This window comes from Gracilinanus agilis, chromosome 3 (genome assembly GCF_016433145.1).
Source record: "Gracilinanus agilis isolate LMUSP501 chromosome 3, AgileGrace, whole genome shotgun sequence".
NCBI classification, from domain to species: Eukaryota; Metazoa; Chordata; class Mammalia; order Didelphimorphia; family Didelphidae; genus Gracilinanus; species Gracilinanus agilis.
In genome coordinates this window covers 346,436,202-346,451,434 of record NC_058132.1, presented here as the reverse complement: position 1 = coordinate 346,451,434, position 15,233 = coordinate 346,436,202, and the positions used below count along the sequence as shown (strand labels likewise).

Here is a 15,233-nt window from a genome sequence, read left to right as displayed (position 1 = left end):
CTACTAAGCAGGGTTCAAAGCTAAATGCTTTGCATTCAAGTCTTCTACAATATGCTGCCACTCTGCCTTTCCAGCCTTCTCTAATGTTACTCTTTTACTTAATGTATATACCAACCAAAATGCAATTTTGCTGCCCCAAACAAACCTGAGTCTTTTGGGGCCTCCTTATCTTTGTTTAAATTGTTTCTTGTACTTGGAATATCCTCCCTTCTCCTCTGTGCCAGTAGATTTTCTACTTATCCTTTTAAAAAATTAATTTAATTTTTCTTTTCAGTTCCAAGTTTTCTCCTTTCCTTTACTCTCTCTTTCATCCATTGAGAAAGCAAGAAATATGATGTCCATTTATATAAATGAAGCTATGTAAAATATATTTTCATATTAGCCATATTGGGGGAAAAAAGAAAATTTAAAAAGTAAATATATATATATATGCTTCAATTTGCATTGAGTCCATCAATTCTTTCTATGGAGGTGCAGCACTTTTCATCTTGAATCCTTTGGAATCATCACGTATCACTATATTGATCAGAATAGCTAAGTCTTTCACAGTTGATAACTATATGACATATTATTGTTACTGTACACAATATTCTTCTCCTGATTCTATGCACTTCATTTTGCATCAGCTCAAACAAACAAATAAGATTTCCTGAATAAGTTTTTCTGGAACCATCCCCTCATTTTTTATAGACCAATAGTATTCCATCACAATCATATACCATTATTCCCCAACTATTGGGCATCCCCTCAGTTTCTAATTCTTTGCCGCCACAAAATGAGCTGCTATTTATATTTTATATTTTTGCACATATGGGTTCTTTTTCTTTTTCTTTAATCTCATTAGTTTACAGACCTAGCAGTAGTATTGCTGGGTCAAAAGGTATGCATAAATTTAGAGTTCTTTGGGCATAATAGTTAGACTGGCTCACAATTTCACCAATAATGCATTAGTATCCCTACTTTTTCTATAACCTCTATAGCATTTGTCATTTTCATTTTCTGCCATTAGTCAATCTGATGGGTATAAAATGGTACCTCAGAGATATTTCAATTTCATTTCTCTAATTATTAGTGATTTTGAACATTTGTTTATATGACCATTTAAAAAAATTTCTTCTGAAAGTACCTATTCATATGACCTATGCTCATTTATCAATTGGGGATGGCTCTTATTTTTATAAATTTCTATTATTTAAAATTTATATATATATATGTACATATATATATATGATCTAATTATATTATCTACATGCCATCTTCTCTGGATAGATTATAAGCTTCTTGAAGACAAGGGCTACTGATAGAAATAAATATATTTTTATAAATTTAGATCAAGTCACTATATTAAAGAAATGAGATCTTTATCAGAGAAGCTTGATATAAATTCTTCTTCCCCACCCCCCCACCCCCAGCCAGTTTCCTGTTTTCTTTCTAATTTGGGCTACATTGGCTAAACCTAAAACAATTATTACATGTGTATGTCTTATCTCCCCACTAAGCTATATATTCCATGAGGACATAGACGAATTTAATAAATGATTTTTAAATGAACCGAACATTGAATTTAAGCTACCTCAGTCCCAGATGTCTTCCAAATTCTAGCACAAACAGAAATGAATAGGCCACTTCAAAGAATAATTTAGAATTTGAGTTCCAATCAAGAAGGAAATAGGGTGACAATGACAACAAGTACTATTATTACCAGTAATATAGCTGCTGCTACTACTACTATTGCTCAATATAATAGCTAGCACTGATGTAGAGTATTTTTTTCTTTTTCTTTTTTTACAAGAAAATTATATGGTTTTTTATTTTTAATATAATTTTTATTTTTTTATATTTTTCCATGGTTACATTACATACAGTATTTTAAGGTCTATAAAGTTCTTTATAGATGGTGTTTCAAAAATTTTAGTGCAATGTTAAGCTATAAAGTTTAAATTGAAGCAGAGAAGTTAAGTGATTTGCCCAGGATCACACAAGAAGTGTATGAGTCAGGATTTGAACTTTAGTTTCCCAAACTCCAATTCCACCACTCTATCCACTGTGAAACCTAGTAGCCTCTGTGGTTCCCAACCTTTTTTTGGCCTTCTGCCCCCTTCCAGAAAAAATATTACTTAGCCCCCTTTTAAAAATTTTAATAGCAATTAATAGGAAAGATAAATGCACCTGTGGCCATCACCGCTCCCCCTGGATCACTGCAGCACCCACTTTGGGAATCACTGCTCTAGACTAAGGAAAACTAATCTATATATTTTCATGAAAGACTAAGAGTAAATGTTGAGATTTCTATGATTCTGTCATTTCCTTTGTCCACTTTAAACCACTTTTTATTACGCTGTACTCATTAATAAGAGAAGCCTTTAAGACAGAAGAAAAAGAAATCTTAAAGATTATGTGCTAATTTTTGAAAATAAGACATCTCTTCATCTGTCTTACCACTGCCCCTCTTCTACTCACTCAGGACAGAGAAACTCTTAAAAGAGACTTCCAAGAACCATACTTCATGCCCCTGCAATGGGAGTTCTGTCCTAAGACTGAGCTGAACCCATTGGCAAGTGAGTACAAATTTACACTATGGTAACTTAGCCTAGGCAGTGCTTCCTATTCCAGACAGCCATCCATCCACCAGGAAAGTGGTACCCACCAGAGCGTCTTGTTATCTATCTGCCCTGCTGCCACCTCCACACCCCTGTGGAGACAGCAATCAAATCAATACTACCATTACTACTGGAAATGCTGTGCGCCCTAAAGAAAACTGGGTTCTCTAGGAGAAAGGAGGGAAAAAAGGATATTCTAGACATAGAAAACAGTCAGTACATCAAGATAAGAGAAAGTGTCATCTATAATAAATGCTACGTAAAATGGATGGATGGATAATAAGGCCAGTCGGGTTGGTTTATGGTAGAAAACTATGATAAAGCTGGAAAGGTAGCCTTGAACTAGGTTACGAAAAGTTTTAAATAGCAAAGAGAGGAGTTCATATTTGATTCCAAAGTGATAAAACAGAAGATATTGGAGTTTACTGGGAAGGTGTGGTGGAATGCTGAAGAAAAAAAATCACTTTGGAAGTTCTATAAAATATGTATTGTAGTAAAAAGGACAATTAGAAAGCAATTAAGTTAATTCAAAGTGGTGTTAAAAAGTCCAAATTCTAGGAGTGGCTGTGTGAATAGAGAAGAGGGCTGGTAAGAAGGCATTCAATCAGAGCCTCCTAGATTCCACCAGCTCCCTGTACAAAGCATTGGACAAAAAATAAAAACGAAACCATCCCTGCCCTCCAGTTTACACTCTTTGGAGGGGGCAATGGCACGTACCCCTGTGAGTAAAAAATATAGAGAAAACAAGTACAAAGTAATGCAGATGGAAGTAGAGACTCATAGCCAGGGCTGAACAGGAAAGGCCTCCCCAGGCTTTTCAGCTGAGCTTTCTGAGGAACGAGGGACTCTGAGGCAGAGGTGAAGAAGAGCACATTCAAGCATGTGGGAAGGCTTTGGGAAGAGGCTTAGAAGGATGATTTCCTGGGAACATAACACAATTCTACTTGGGGGGAATTAAACAGGTATGGAGCAGAGGCTCTTAATCCATTTCATGTCATGGATCCCAACAGAGATCATATTTTTTTTCTTTAGAATATTTTTCCATGATTCCATGATTCATGATTCCACCCCCCTCCCACCCTTTCCTCCCCTCTCCTGAAGCTGACAAACAATTCCACTGGGCTATACATGTATCATTGTTCAAAACCTATTTCTATGTTATTCATATTTGCAGCAGAGTGATCCTTTAATATCAAAACCCTAATTGTATCCCCATTGAACTATGTGATCAACCACATTTTCCTTCTGTATTTCTGTTTCCACAGTTCTTTCAGAGATAATATTTATAAAACAGTTAGCACTATGCCTAGCATATAGTAAGCACCAAATCCATTTGTTCTTCCTTCTTCCTTCATTTCTTTGATTTCCTTCCTTCCTTCTTTCCTCCCTCCCTCCCTTCCTTCCTTCCTTCCTTCCTTCCTTCCTTCCTTCCTTCCTTAAGTCTATGAATTCCCTCTCAGAATTAGGTTTTTCAAAACAAAAAGTACATAAGATTACAAAGGATTACAAAGATTAAGATTGTTAGGTTGAAATAACAAATCAGACTCTACTATTCACTCAGCACTCAATAACTTCTCACTAGCTGTTGAATTTGCTCTTTGGTAACTTTCTCCTCAATGAGATTACCCAGTTTTCTGAGTACTACGAAGACTTTTCAGATTTGTATGAAACAAAAGGCTAACAAATACATTAATGGACTTCAGATAATATATCTATTCAATCTCTCTCACCAAAAATAGTCTACAATGACAAACAGAATATAGAAACAAAAAGAAATAGGTTATGCAAAATGATTATTATGTTATTCCTGGTAAAATAAATGGGAATATTTCTGGAAATTGATGAATCTCTATTATACACCAGTAAGTTGTAAAGAGAGCCATATCAGGCAGCTACAAGCTTTGTTTTAATTTTTTGTTTTGTTTGTTTATGTTTGTGTTTTGTTTGTAATGTTTAATTTGTTTGCTAATTATTGTTAATATTCTATTTGTTAATCTTAATTGTTATGTAATGTTATACAAATGCTAATAATTTGTTTATAACGTTTAATTAAAAGAGTACCCCTGAGGTTTAGGGAGGCTTGGGGGAACAGGGAAAGAAAATGAAATATATACCTAAGGGAAAATATTCAAAATAAAAACTTAAAATAAAAATAAATTTAAAAAAATAAATGAGTACCCCTGAAAATTTGTTGTTCCATCTTTTATTTATCTTCAAAGGATTCTTTAAAAATTTCTACCAACGGGGGCAGCTGGGTAGCTCAGAGGATTGAGAGTCAGGCCTAGAGACAGGAAGTCCTAGGTTCAAATCCAGCCTCAGACACTTCCCAGCTGTGTGACCCTGGGCAAGTCACTGGACCTCCATTGCCCACCCTTACCACTCTTCCACCTATGAGCTAATACACAGAAGGGTTAAAAAAAAAAAGATTAAAAAAAAATTTCTACCAACCTATGATGTCTTCACCTGCCTATGTAATTTTCAACGTCCCTCTCTTATTTCTTATTTTCTTATTTCTCAGTTTCACCTTGTTGCTCCCCAAATTACAGGGCCATAGGACCAGATCACTGATCACCTCACACTTCCTGCTCAGGAAACTTCAGTGGCTTTCTTTTGCCTGGAGATTAAAATATAAACTTCTTTTCTGGGCACTTAAAGCTCTTCACGTCCTGTCACCAGCCTAGTTTTCTAGATTAATTTCCTTTCCCCCTATCCTCCCTTCCCCTCAAGTTTCAGTCAAACTGGCCAGCGTGTTGCCGGCACAGACTACTCTACAATCACTGCCCCTCTCCCTTTCTATAGGCTCTCTCCACTGCCTGAGATGGCTTCCCCCCCACCCCCCAGGGCTTACCTCCCTTGAAGGTTCACCTCAGGTGCCAACTAGCACAAAAAGTCATTCCTTGATCTTCCCTAGTTGTGGGAGTTTTTCCTCAACCTCCCTCTCAGAACTTACTCTCTATTTTCTAGCCATGCTGCCCTTAACTCATCTCATCCATGTTATTCCCCTCCCTTCCCCAGGAAAATTTTTTGCCCTTTGTGGGAAGAAACATTCATTGTTTTAGTCTATATATGGAGTGACCAGGACATAGTATTAATTATTATTAATTATCACTAAATGTGCCCTGTATGGAACACAAACACCCACTTAATGCGTCATAAATACAATCAAATGGCTGCCCATCACCCCAAATACAAACTCCCATGAAGAAGGAGGGCTGAAGATGGAGTCAGAGGTTCAAATCACAGCTCTGCCAAACACTGTCTAGCTATGTGATTGGGGGAAGCCAGTGAATAGAGAGCAATGGCCAAATCCTAGGTTCAAATCTAGCCTCAGACACTTCCTAGCTGTGTGACCCTGGGCAAGTCACTTAACCCCCACTGCCTAGCCTTTATGGCCTTGGAACTGATACTTAGGACTTAAGACAAAGAATGCTATCACCTCCAGAGAAAGAACTGTTGGAATCAATGCAGCTCAAAGCATACTATCTCCCACATTACTTTATTTACGGTTTTATTTTGAGGCTTTGGTTTTAAAATGAGCATTCACTCACTGTTGGATTTAAAAATCAGTCTGGCAGTCTACTGAACTATTTCTGGCCTGGGCAAGCTACCCCCAGCCTCCAAGGTTTCCCAGCACAGTCTTCCTTATCTCCCCCTATCATAAACCTAAAACTGAAGCTAATCTTAACCTTCTTGAGGAATGTTTGTCTATGTTTGCCTGCTTTTCAATATTTGCCTACTTAATGTATATTTGCCAAATGCTTCCAGACCCCTGACCCTGAACCCCCCCCCTCCCCAGATGCTTCCTGACCACCTGTCCCTGACACTACCTTGATAATTATGTATGTACCAACCCCCTTCCCCAAACATTTCTATATAAACTCTTGGCTGAGAATTCCAAGGGGTCGTTCAGGCATGCCTCTCTGCCTAGCGACCCTAGCTATTATTGCTAGTAAAGAATGAGCCTCTTCGTGCATATTGCATTGTCAGTGTGATTCTTCCTCAGGCCATGATTGAACCTGGGTTAGGTATTAAAATTTGGGTACAACATCACAACAACAACTAATATGGAAGTACATTTTGCATGATAATACACGTATAATCCAGATCAAATTGCTTACCATCACAGAGAAAGGAAAGGGAAGGGAGGGAGAGAGACAATTTGGATCTTAAAATTTTGGAAAGCATTTGTTGAAAATTGTTATTCCATGTAATTGGGAAAATAAAATATCTTGGAATAAAAGAAAGAACCAATACTTAGTATCAATTCTAAGACACAAGGTAAAAAAAAAAAAGACATGCCCATCCTTGACTTTAAGACTTCAACCATGATTTCCTCTGACTTCCTTGTCCAAAACTGTACAATTTAAAGTAGTGGTAATTAAAGAAGATTCTGTCATAATATGTCCACAATGTGGCTAGAGCTTCTCCCCCAGATATGACTATATAATTGGCTCACGAAGAGAATCTTGGACAGAATACAGAAGAGGCTCTTTTCCCAAGTCCAAATAATTCTAGAAAAGCATGTTCCCAATCATTCAAAGGACAATTGAATACATTATCATTAGTTAATGAATTCCCCATTATCACTCTTCCCTGGCTAGCACTCCCCTACATGGGTTGTTTTCTCCATCCGAATGTAAGTTTCTTGAAAACAGGGACTATCTTGTGTGCTTGTATTTATATCCAAGTGCTTAACACATCTTGGCACATTGCAAGCAGTTAATAAATGCTTTTGCATTCATTCATCTATAAAGAAGGCTTGGACTGAAAAACATCTAAAGTTACTTCTAGCCTTAAATCTCTGATTCTATGACTCAAATTCTAAATATGATTAGTCAAAAGGTAGGGGGAAAAAAAGGCAAAGCTTCTTTTCCCCTGGATTTTTTAGGCCTTAAGAATATGATTTTTTTACTTTTTTTTACTTTTTTACTTACTTTTACCTACGTGGAAGAAAATGCAAATAATTTTACATCATTTTCTCTATCTGGGGTTTTCTGGTTGCAAATTAGTAAAATGAGTAAAGTAATTTCTTATATCCATGAAGCAAAGCATATATTTAAAGCTGGAAGGGAAGTTCTATCCAATTTACTATAGAAGGAATCAGCTTTTAAGTGATCTTAGAAATAAAAAATAATAGCCAACATTTAGATAAGGTATGCGAAGCACTTTAAATATCTTCTCTCATTTGATTCTTACTCAGTTGTGTCTGACTCTTCATGACCCCATTTGAGGTTCTCTTGGCAGAGAGGTTCTTCTTGGCAGATACTGGAATGGTTTGACATTTCCTTCTCTAGCCCATGTTACAGATGAGGAAACTGAGGCAAACAGGGTTAAATGATTTGCCATAGATCATATAGGTAGTAAGAGTCTGAGGCCAGAATTGAACTGAGGAAGATGAGTCTTCCTGATTCCAGGCCCAGCACTCTACTATACCAATTTGTTCCTTAAACAACCCTAATTCTGAAGTAGGTGATATTATTATCCCCATTTTGCAGATAAGGATGAGGCTAAAAGATTTTAAATGACTCATCCAGTATCTTATCTCATAGTTATTCAAGTATTTGAGGAAGGATGTGAACTGGGTCTTCATGATTCTAAGAAGTTTTCTATCTACATTCCATCATCTTAGGTTTATTAAGACAGAATATTCTCCAATAGTCCTACTACTTTAAGTTATATAATAGTCTAGCCCTTTCAACGGACTTTTGAAATCTCATTTAATCCTCCATACCCTGAAAAGTAAAAAAGGAAAGCATTATTGCTGCACTTCAAATAAGAAAGAAATCATTTTAGAAAATTAATACTAGATGCAAAAGAGTATGTGTTGCCGATTGGCTAATTCTCAACTTTTTCTACTCCAGGTTCTCGGGGACCTACTGACTCAATTCCATCTAACTTCTGTTAGGTCTTTGCTCAGGCTTCCATACCTCCCGTTCACTTCATGACCTTTTTTGTGTCACAGGCTCCTGGAAAAGCCTAATGACTCCTCAGAATAATATTTTAAAATGTATAAAGTAAATAAAAAGATGTTCATATACTTCAGGTTAAGATTCACTGCTTTAATTAAAATTTTTTTTATCAACTTCCTATAGATTTTATACGGCTGTTCCTCTCAGTTGCCTAATCAAATTCCTTTTTTATCTTCTCTAACTTCCTTATAGCCCTCAACATCTCATCCTTTTTATAGCTTTTAGGCTTTCCACTATAAAAATACCATTCCTACCTCTGCAGGTCTTTCTTTTTCTTTATTTAATCTACTTCCTTCTCACATGTCTCTGGGCATAGTTCAGAGCTCCTCATACCTCACCCCCAATATCCCTGGCACTGTCTATTCTAAAACCACTCATTGAGCCACTATATCAAATGATTCTTAAATCATCAACTCCATTAGTGACCTCCCTTCTCCTTGGGCAGATGCTGCATCAATAAATGTCTGCATGTCTTTCATCTTAAAGTCAAAGCTACCTAAAAAAACAAAATCTTGGTCTAGCAGTACCAGATATTAAACTGTATTATAAAAATGATCTAAGAAATAGAAAGGTAGACTGGTGGAAAAGAACAGACATATAATAAACAGGAGCCAAAGAATATGGTAACCTGGTATTTGACAAAAATATAGATCCAGACTATTGCAATAAGAAATCATCATTTGGTGAAAATTCCTGGGACAATTAGAAAGCAGGTCAGCAGAAACTAAATATAGACCAATATCTTACACCATTCACTAAGATAAGATCAAAATAGACACATGAGCTAGATTTAAAAAGAGATATAAGCAAATTAGAAGAACAGGGAACATATTCCCTCTGAGATTTACGGATAGAAGTTTATGAGCAAACAAAAATGGAAAGCATTGTGAGATGGTTAATTTTGAGTACATTAAATTAAAAGGGATTTTTTTGTACAAATAAAACAAATGGTGCCAAGAATAGAAGGAAAGCAGAAACCATGAGGAAAAATTCTAAATTAATTAATTAAATAAAAATTTTCAAGTAAAAAAAGAAGGAAAGCAGAAAATTAGGAATAACTTTTCCTGGACAGTACCTCAGATAATGGTCTCAAATCTAAAATACATAGAGAACTTTGTCAAATATGTGGAAATAAGAGCTACCTCCTAAATGATAAAATGGGCAAAAGATTTGCAGACAGTTTTTGGATAAAGCAACATATAGGTACATAAAAAAAAAAAACGCTCCAAATCACTGCTGATTAGGGAAATACAAACCCAAACAATTCTGAAATATCATCTCACACCCATCAGATTGGTTCAAATGACAAAAGAGCAAAATGATAAATGTTGGAGATGTAGAAAATAGGGACACTAATACACTGTTTATGGAACTGTGAACTGATCCAACCATTTGAGAGCAATTTGGAATTATGCCCAGAGAATTATAAAACTGTGTTATCCTTAGACCCACCCATAGAGATCAAAGAAAAAAGAAAAGAACCAATTTGTTCCAAAATATTTATAGCAGCTCCCTTTGTGGTGACAAAGAACTGGAAATCCAAGGGATGTCCATCAATTGGGAAATAGCTAAACAAATTGTGGTATATGATTGTAATAGAATCCTAGCACTGTAAAAAACTGAGCAGATTAATTTTTTTTGAAAGAACCACATAAGACAATGAAGAATGAACTGAGGAGAACCAAGAGAATATTATATATAGCTATAGATTTAATATTTGAAGAATTACTTGTGGAGGCAGCTGGGTGGCTTAGTGTATAAAGAACCAGGCCTAGAGATAGAGATTCTGGTTTCAAATCTGACCTCAGACACTTCCTAGACCCTGGGCAAGTCATTTAACTCCATTGCCCAGCCCTTACTATTCTTCTGCTTTGGAACCAATATATAGTATTGAGTCTAAGATGGAAGGTTAGAGTTTATAAGAAAAAAAGGAAAAAGGGAGCAGCTGGGTAGCCCAGTGGATTGAGATCCAGACCTAGAGATGGGAGGTTGTAGGTTCAAATTTGGCCTCAGACACTTTCCAGCTGTGTGACCCTGGGCAAGTCCCTTAACCCCCATTGCCTACCCTTACCACTCTTCTGCCTTGGAACCAATTTATACAGAGTATTGATTCTAAGACAGAAGGTAAGGGTTTAAAAAAATAGAAAAAGAAAAAAGGAAAAGAAGTAACTTCTGAACGTTCCATCTCCAGAGAACAAACTGAGAAGTGGAAATACAAAGACACAATCTATATATTTTGCCAGATAATACCTTCTATGGTGTGGGGAGGGGAGAGAGAGGCTAGATTTTTTAAATTAATTTTAATTTAATTTTTAAAAAAAAATAAAAATCTTCACTTTCCAAAACCATTTGAATCTGATCCTTTCCTTTCTTTAATTCTTTTTTCTTCATTCAAGTTTTATCTCTTATTTTTCCATCCTAATTTGTTACTCTTTTATTCAATTTTCCCCCTCATAACATAGTCATTTTTTTCCTGATAATATTAACACTTGGGTTGAGACAAGAGAACCTCTTATATTTATAGCTGCACTTTTTGTGGTGGCAAAAAATTGGAAAATGAGGGGGTGTCCCTTGATTGGGGAATGGCTGAATAAATTGTAGCACTGTGATGGGGCTATAAGGAATGATGAACTGCTTGTTACTATAAGAACTGGGAAGACCTCCATGAACTGATCCCGAATAAAATGAGCAGAACCACAAGAACATTGTATGCAGAAACTGAAACAATGTGGAAAGATCAAATGTGATTGGCTTTGCTACTAATAGCAATACAATGATACAGGACAATCCAGAGGGACTTTTGAGAAAGAACACTATCCACATCCAGAGAAAGAACTGTGGGAGCAGAAACACAGAAGAAAAGCATATGATATCACTTGTTTATATGGATATAGGATTTGGGGTTTTGGTTTTAAAAGATTATTCTATTACAAAAATGAATAATAGGGAAATAGGTTGTGAGTAATCATATATGTATAACCCAGTGGAATTGCTTGCAGCTCCGAAGAAGGGAGATAGAGGGGAGGGAGAGAACATGAATCATGTAATCATAGAAAAATATTTTTAAAATAAATAAATTTAATCAAAAAAAAATTTAAGAACCACTTATACAGCCCTTAAAACATACCTGAAGAGGTGAAGCGAGGTGGCTAAGTGGACTGAGAGTCAGGTGCAAAGATGGGGGTTCCTAGGTTCAAATCTAGTCTCAGACATTTCCCACCTTTATGATCCCAGGCAAGTCATTAATTCCCATTACCTAGCCCTTAGTATTCATTCTAAGACAGTAGGAAAGTACAAAAAAACCCTAAAATACCTGAGAGATTTGGAAAGGGCTCTAAGGTAGAGAGCACACAGAAGACATTCCATAAATATTTGCTAACCTTTTTGTGTCAGCAAAAACAAAACAGCAAGTGAGAGATTTAAAGAATAGCTGAACAGATTGTGACATAAGAACATAACAGAGTACTGCTATTATTCGATCATAAAAAACAACAAATAAAAGTCGGAGAAACATAGGGAGACACATACGTCTGAAGAGGGCAGAATCCAGGACAATACACAAGAAATATAATAGAACCCAAAGGAAAAACAACCCTAAAGGGCAGCCAACCTCAAATTAATTGCCATCCTCCCTCTTGGACCCAGGGAGCACAAGAAGGCTCTCAGCTCTTGGCAGTTGGGTGGTACTGTGGACAGAAGAGTCAAGAAGATCAAATCCAGCCTAACATATTTCTAGCTGTGCATTGGAGGCAAGTCTCTTACCCTCACCCTCAGATTTCCTAATCTGCAAAATAGAGATAATAATAGCACCTGCCTCATAGAGTTGCCTTAAATCAAATAATATAGCATGTGTGAAGCACTTTGCAAACCTTGAAGTGCTCTATAAATGCTATGACATTATTCTAGAGCCACTGGAGAAAAGAAGACCAAGTGAACTCCAAGATCCCTTCTGGCTCTGAATCTACAGATCCCACACACACCTCTAACATTAAAACTCAAAATTCCAGATGTGATTTGATAGAAATTTCCTCATTTTCTTATGCTAAAAAAAAATCACATACAAAGAAATTTTTTTTAAAAAAAGCAATGAAATACTTACTCAGGTGTGGAGACAAAAGAGGACATTTTTCCAATTTTAATTTTGAAAAGGAAGCCTTATTAGATGATGTTAAGTCCTTCCAAGTTATGGCCCTGTTGAAAATCTTTACTTTAGGAAACTCCTGGATGGCAGCAATCAGGTAGTTTGAGGTGACCCATCCAATAACCAATATGCATAACGCAAAGAACAGCAACAATCTGAATTTACAGGAAAGCTGAAAATTCAAGTTTATACCCATGTCTTAATAGACTGATGAAGATGTCCCTCACCACCTCTCATGAGGCAGGGGAGAAAAGAGGTTCCACAATCCAATCACAAGTTGTTCAGAGACAGGTACACCAATGGCAATTCTTTTTCCATGGTTATGCCTGGAATAATTTCTGGAAAATAATCACAAAAGATATTTCATTTCAAATAAGCATCTCAAACAGAAATATGAGGATATGTGAATTAGGTGTATGTGTGCTTGGTAGTATAGTGCTGGACTGGGAGTCAGGAAAACTCAGACACTACGTGGCCCTCAGCCACTCCTGACTCATTCATTCAGCCTGCACTTACTCAGCTGCAAAATGGAGCTGATACCAGTTTCTGTTCCCACTGGTTATAGTGAGAATCAGATGAAATAATCTTGAAAACCTTAAAAATATTCCATAGATTTTTAGCTATTATCATTCTTTTATATTTAAAATTACTCCCTTAAATATACAACCTTTAAAAACTTAGGAAACACAACATACCTGGTTGGATGGATATGATCAATTTACCAACAATTTGTTTTTAGAGATAAATAACTCATGGGGGGCATTTTTTTTTTCAAAAATATGTGAGTACATAGGTCAATGGGGAAATAGGGGATATTGACTCTAAATGATCACCCCAGTGCAAATATCAATAATATGGAATTAGGTCTTGATCAATGACACATGTAAAACCCAGCAGAATTGCCTGTCGGCTATGGGAGAGGGGTGGAGGGAGAAAAAAACATAAATCACGTAAGCAAGTAAAAACACCCTTAAATAAATAAATAAATAAATAAATAAACGAAATTTTCAGGGACAAAAAAAAATGTGAGTAGTTTAGAGGGGTAAGGAAATAGGAATAAGAAGGGGAGGAGAGATTGTGACAGGCTCCCTTACATGCATTTTTAAAAAATATTTGTTTCCCTATTTTCCTCCCTAATCCTACATGAGAGAAAGCCAACATTTGACAGACACATAAGTGAAACTATACAATACACAGTTCCATATATCAGTTCTCTCTCTCTGGATATAGAGAGCATCTTCCTTCTTAGGTCCTTTGTAGTAGATCTAAATACTTATATAACTCAGAATAGCTTAATCATTCACATTTATTCTTCAAACTATTACTGTATACAACTTTCAGTTCTGCTCATTTTCTTCTTCATTATTTCATGCGTTTGTCCATATTTTTTTTAAAAATCACTCTGTTCATCACTTTACAGCACAGTAGAATTCCATCACAATCATATATATACCAGAACTTATTCAATCATTCCCCAAATGATGGGTATCTCCTGAATTTCTAGTTCTTTGCCACCGCAAAAAGAACTGCTATAAATATTTAGAACATATGGGTTCTTTTCCTTTTTCCTTGATGACTTTGGCTAACAGATCTAGTAGTGACATTGCTGGATCAAAAGGTATGCATTATTTTACAAACCTTGAATCATAATTACAAATTGCCTTCCAGAATGGTTGAGATCCAACCATTTTGGTGAATAATCTAGAATTATGCCCCAAGGATTATAAAACAATGCATACTCTCTTTTTTTAAAACCTTACCTTCCATCTTAGAATCAATACTGTGTAATGGTTCCAAGGCAGAAAAGCAGTAAGGGCTAGGCAATGGGGGTTAAGTGACTTGCCCAGGGTCACACAGCTGGGAAATGTCTAAGGCCAAATTTGAACCCAGAACCTCCCGTCTGTAGGCCTGGCTCTCAATTCACTGAGCCACCTAGCTGCCCCCTGGATCACCAGTCTTGATCCATTTTTATTCAACATTTAAATAAATGACTTGAAAGAAGCCATAGATTTCTTTTTTTTTTTTTTTTTAACCCTTACCTTCCATCTTGGAGTCAATACTGTGTATTGGCTCCAAGGCAGAAGAGTGCTAAGGGTAGGCAATGGGGGTCAAGTGACTTGCCCAGGGTCACACAGCTGGGAAGTGTCTGAAGCCAGATTTGAACCTAGGATCTCCTGTCTCTAGGCCTGGCTCTCAATCCACTGAGCCACCCAGCTGTCCTCAATGCATACCCTTTGATCCAGTAATATCACTACTAGGTCTGTATCTCAAGAGAGATTTAAAAAAGGGGGGGGGGGGGAATAGCTTACTTGTTCAAAAATATTTATAGCTACTCTTTTTTGTGGTGACAAAGCATTGAAAAGTGAAAGGATGTTCATCAAATGGGGAATGGCTGAATAAATTGTTGTATATGATGGTGCTGTAAGGAATGATGAACAAGATGATTTCAGAAAGAGCTGAAAAGTGGAATTGAGAACTGAGGGAAAGAACATGAATCCTGTAACCATGGGAAAATGCTCTAAA

At 36.4% G+C, this 15,233-nt stretch overlaps 1 protein-coding gene across 1 annotated transcript in view; it reads right to left on the bottom strand.

The window, feature by feature from the left end:
- The window catches only part of B4GALT4 (beta-1,4-galactosyltransferase 4), a 31,949-nt gene extending 19,043 nt beyond the window's left edge, over positions 1 to 12,906 (bottom strand). Inside the window, exon 1 of the mRNA XM_044666759.1 lies at positions 12,669 to 12,906. Within this exon, the coding sequence (XP_044522694.1) occupies positions 12,669 to 12,906 (238 nt within the window). The remainder of the gene's footprint in view (positions 1 to 12,668) is intronic.
- Positions 12,907 to 15,233: the final 2,327 nt, after the last annotated feature.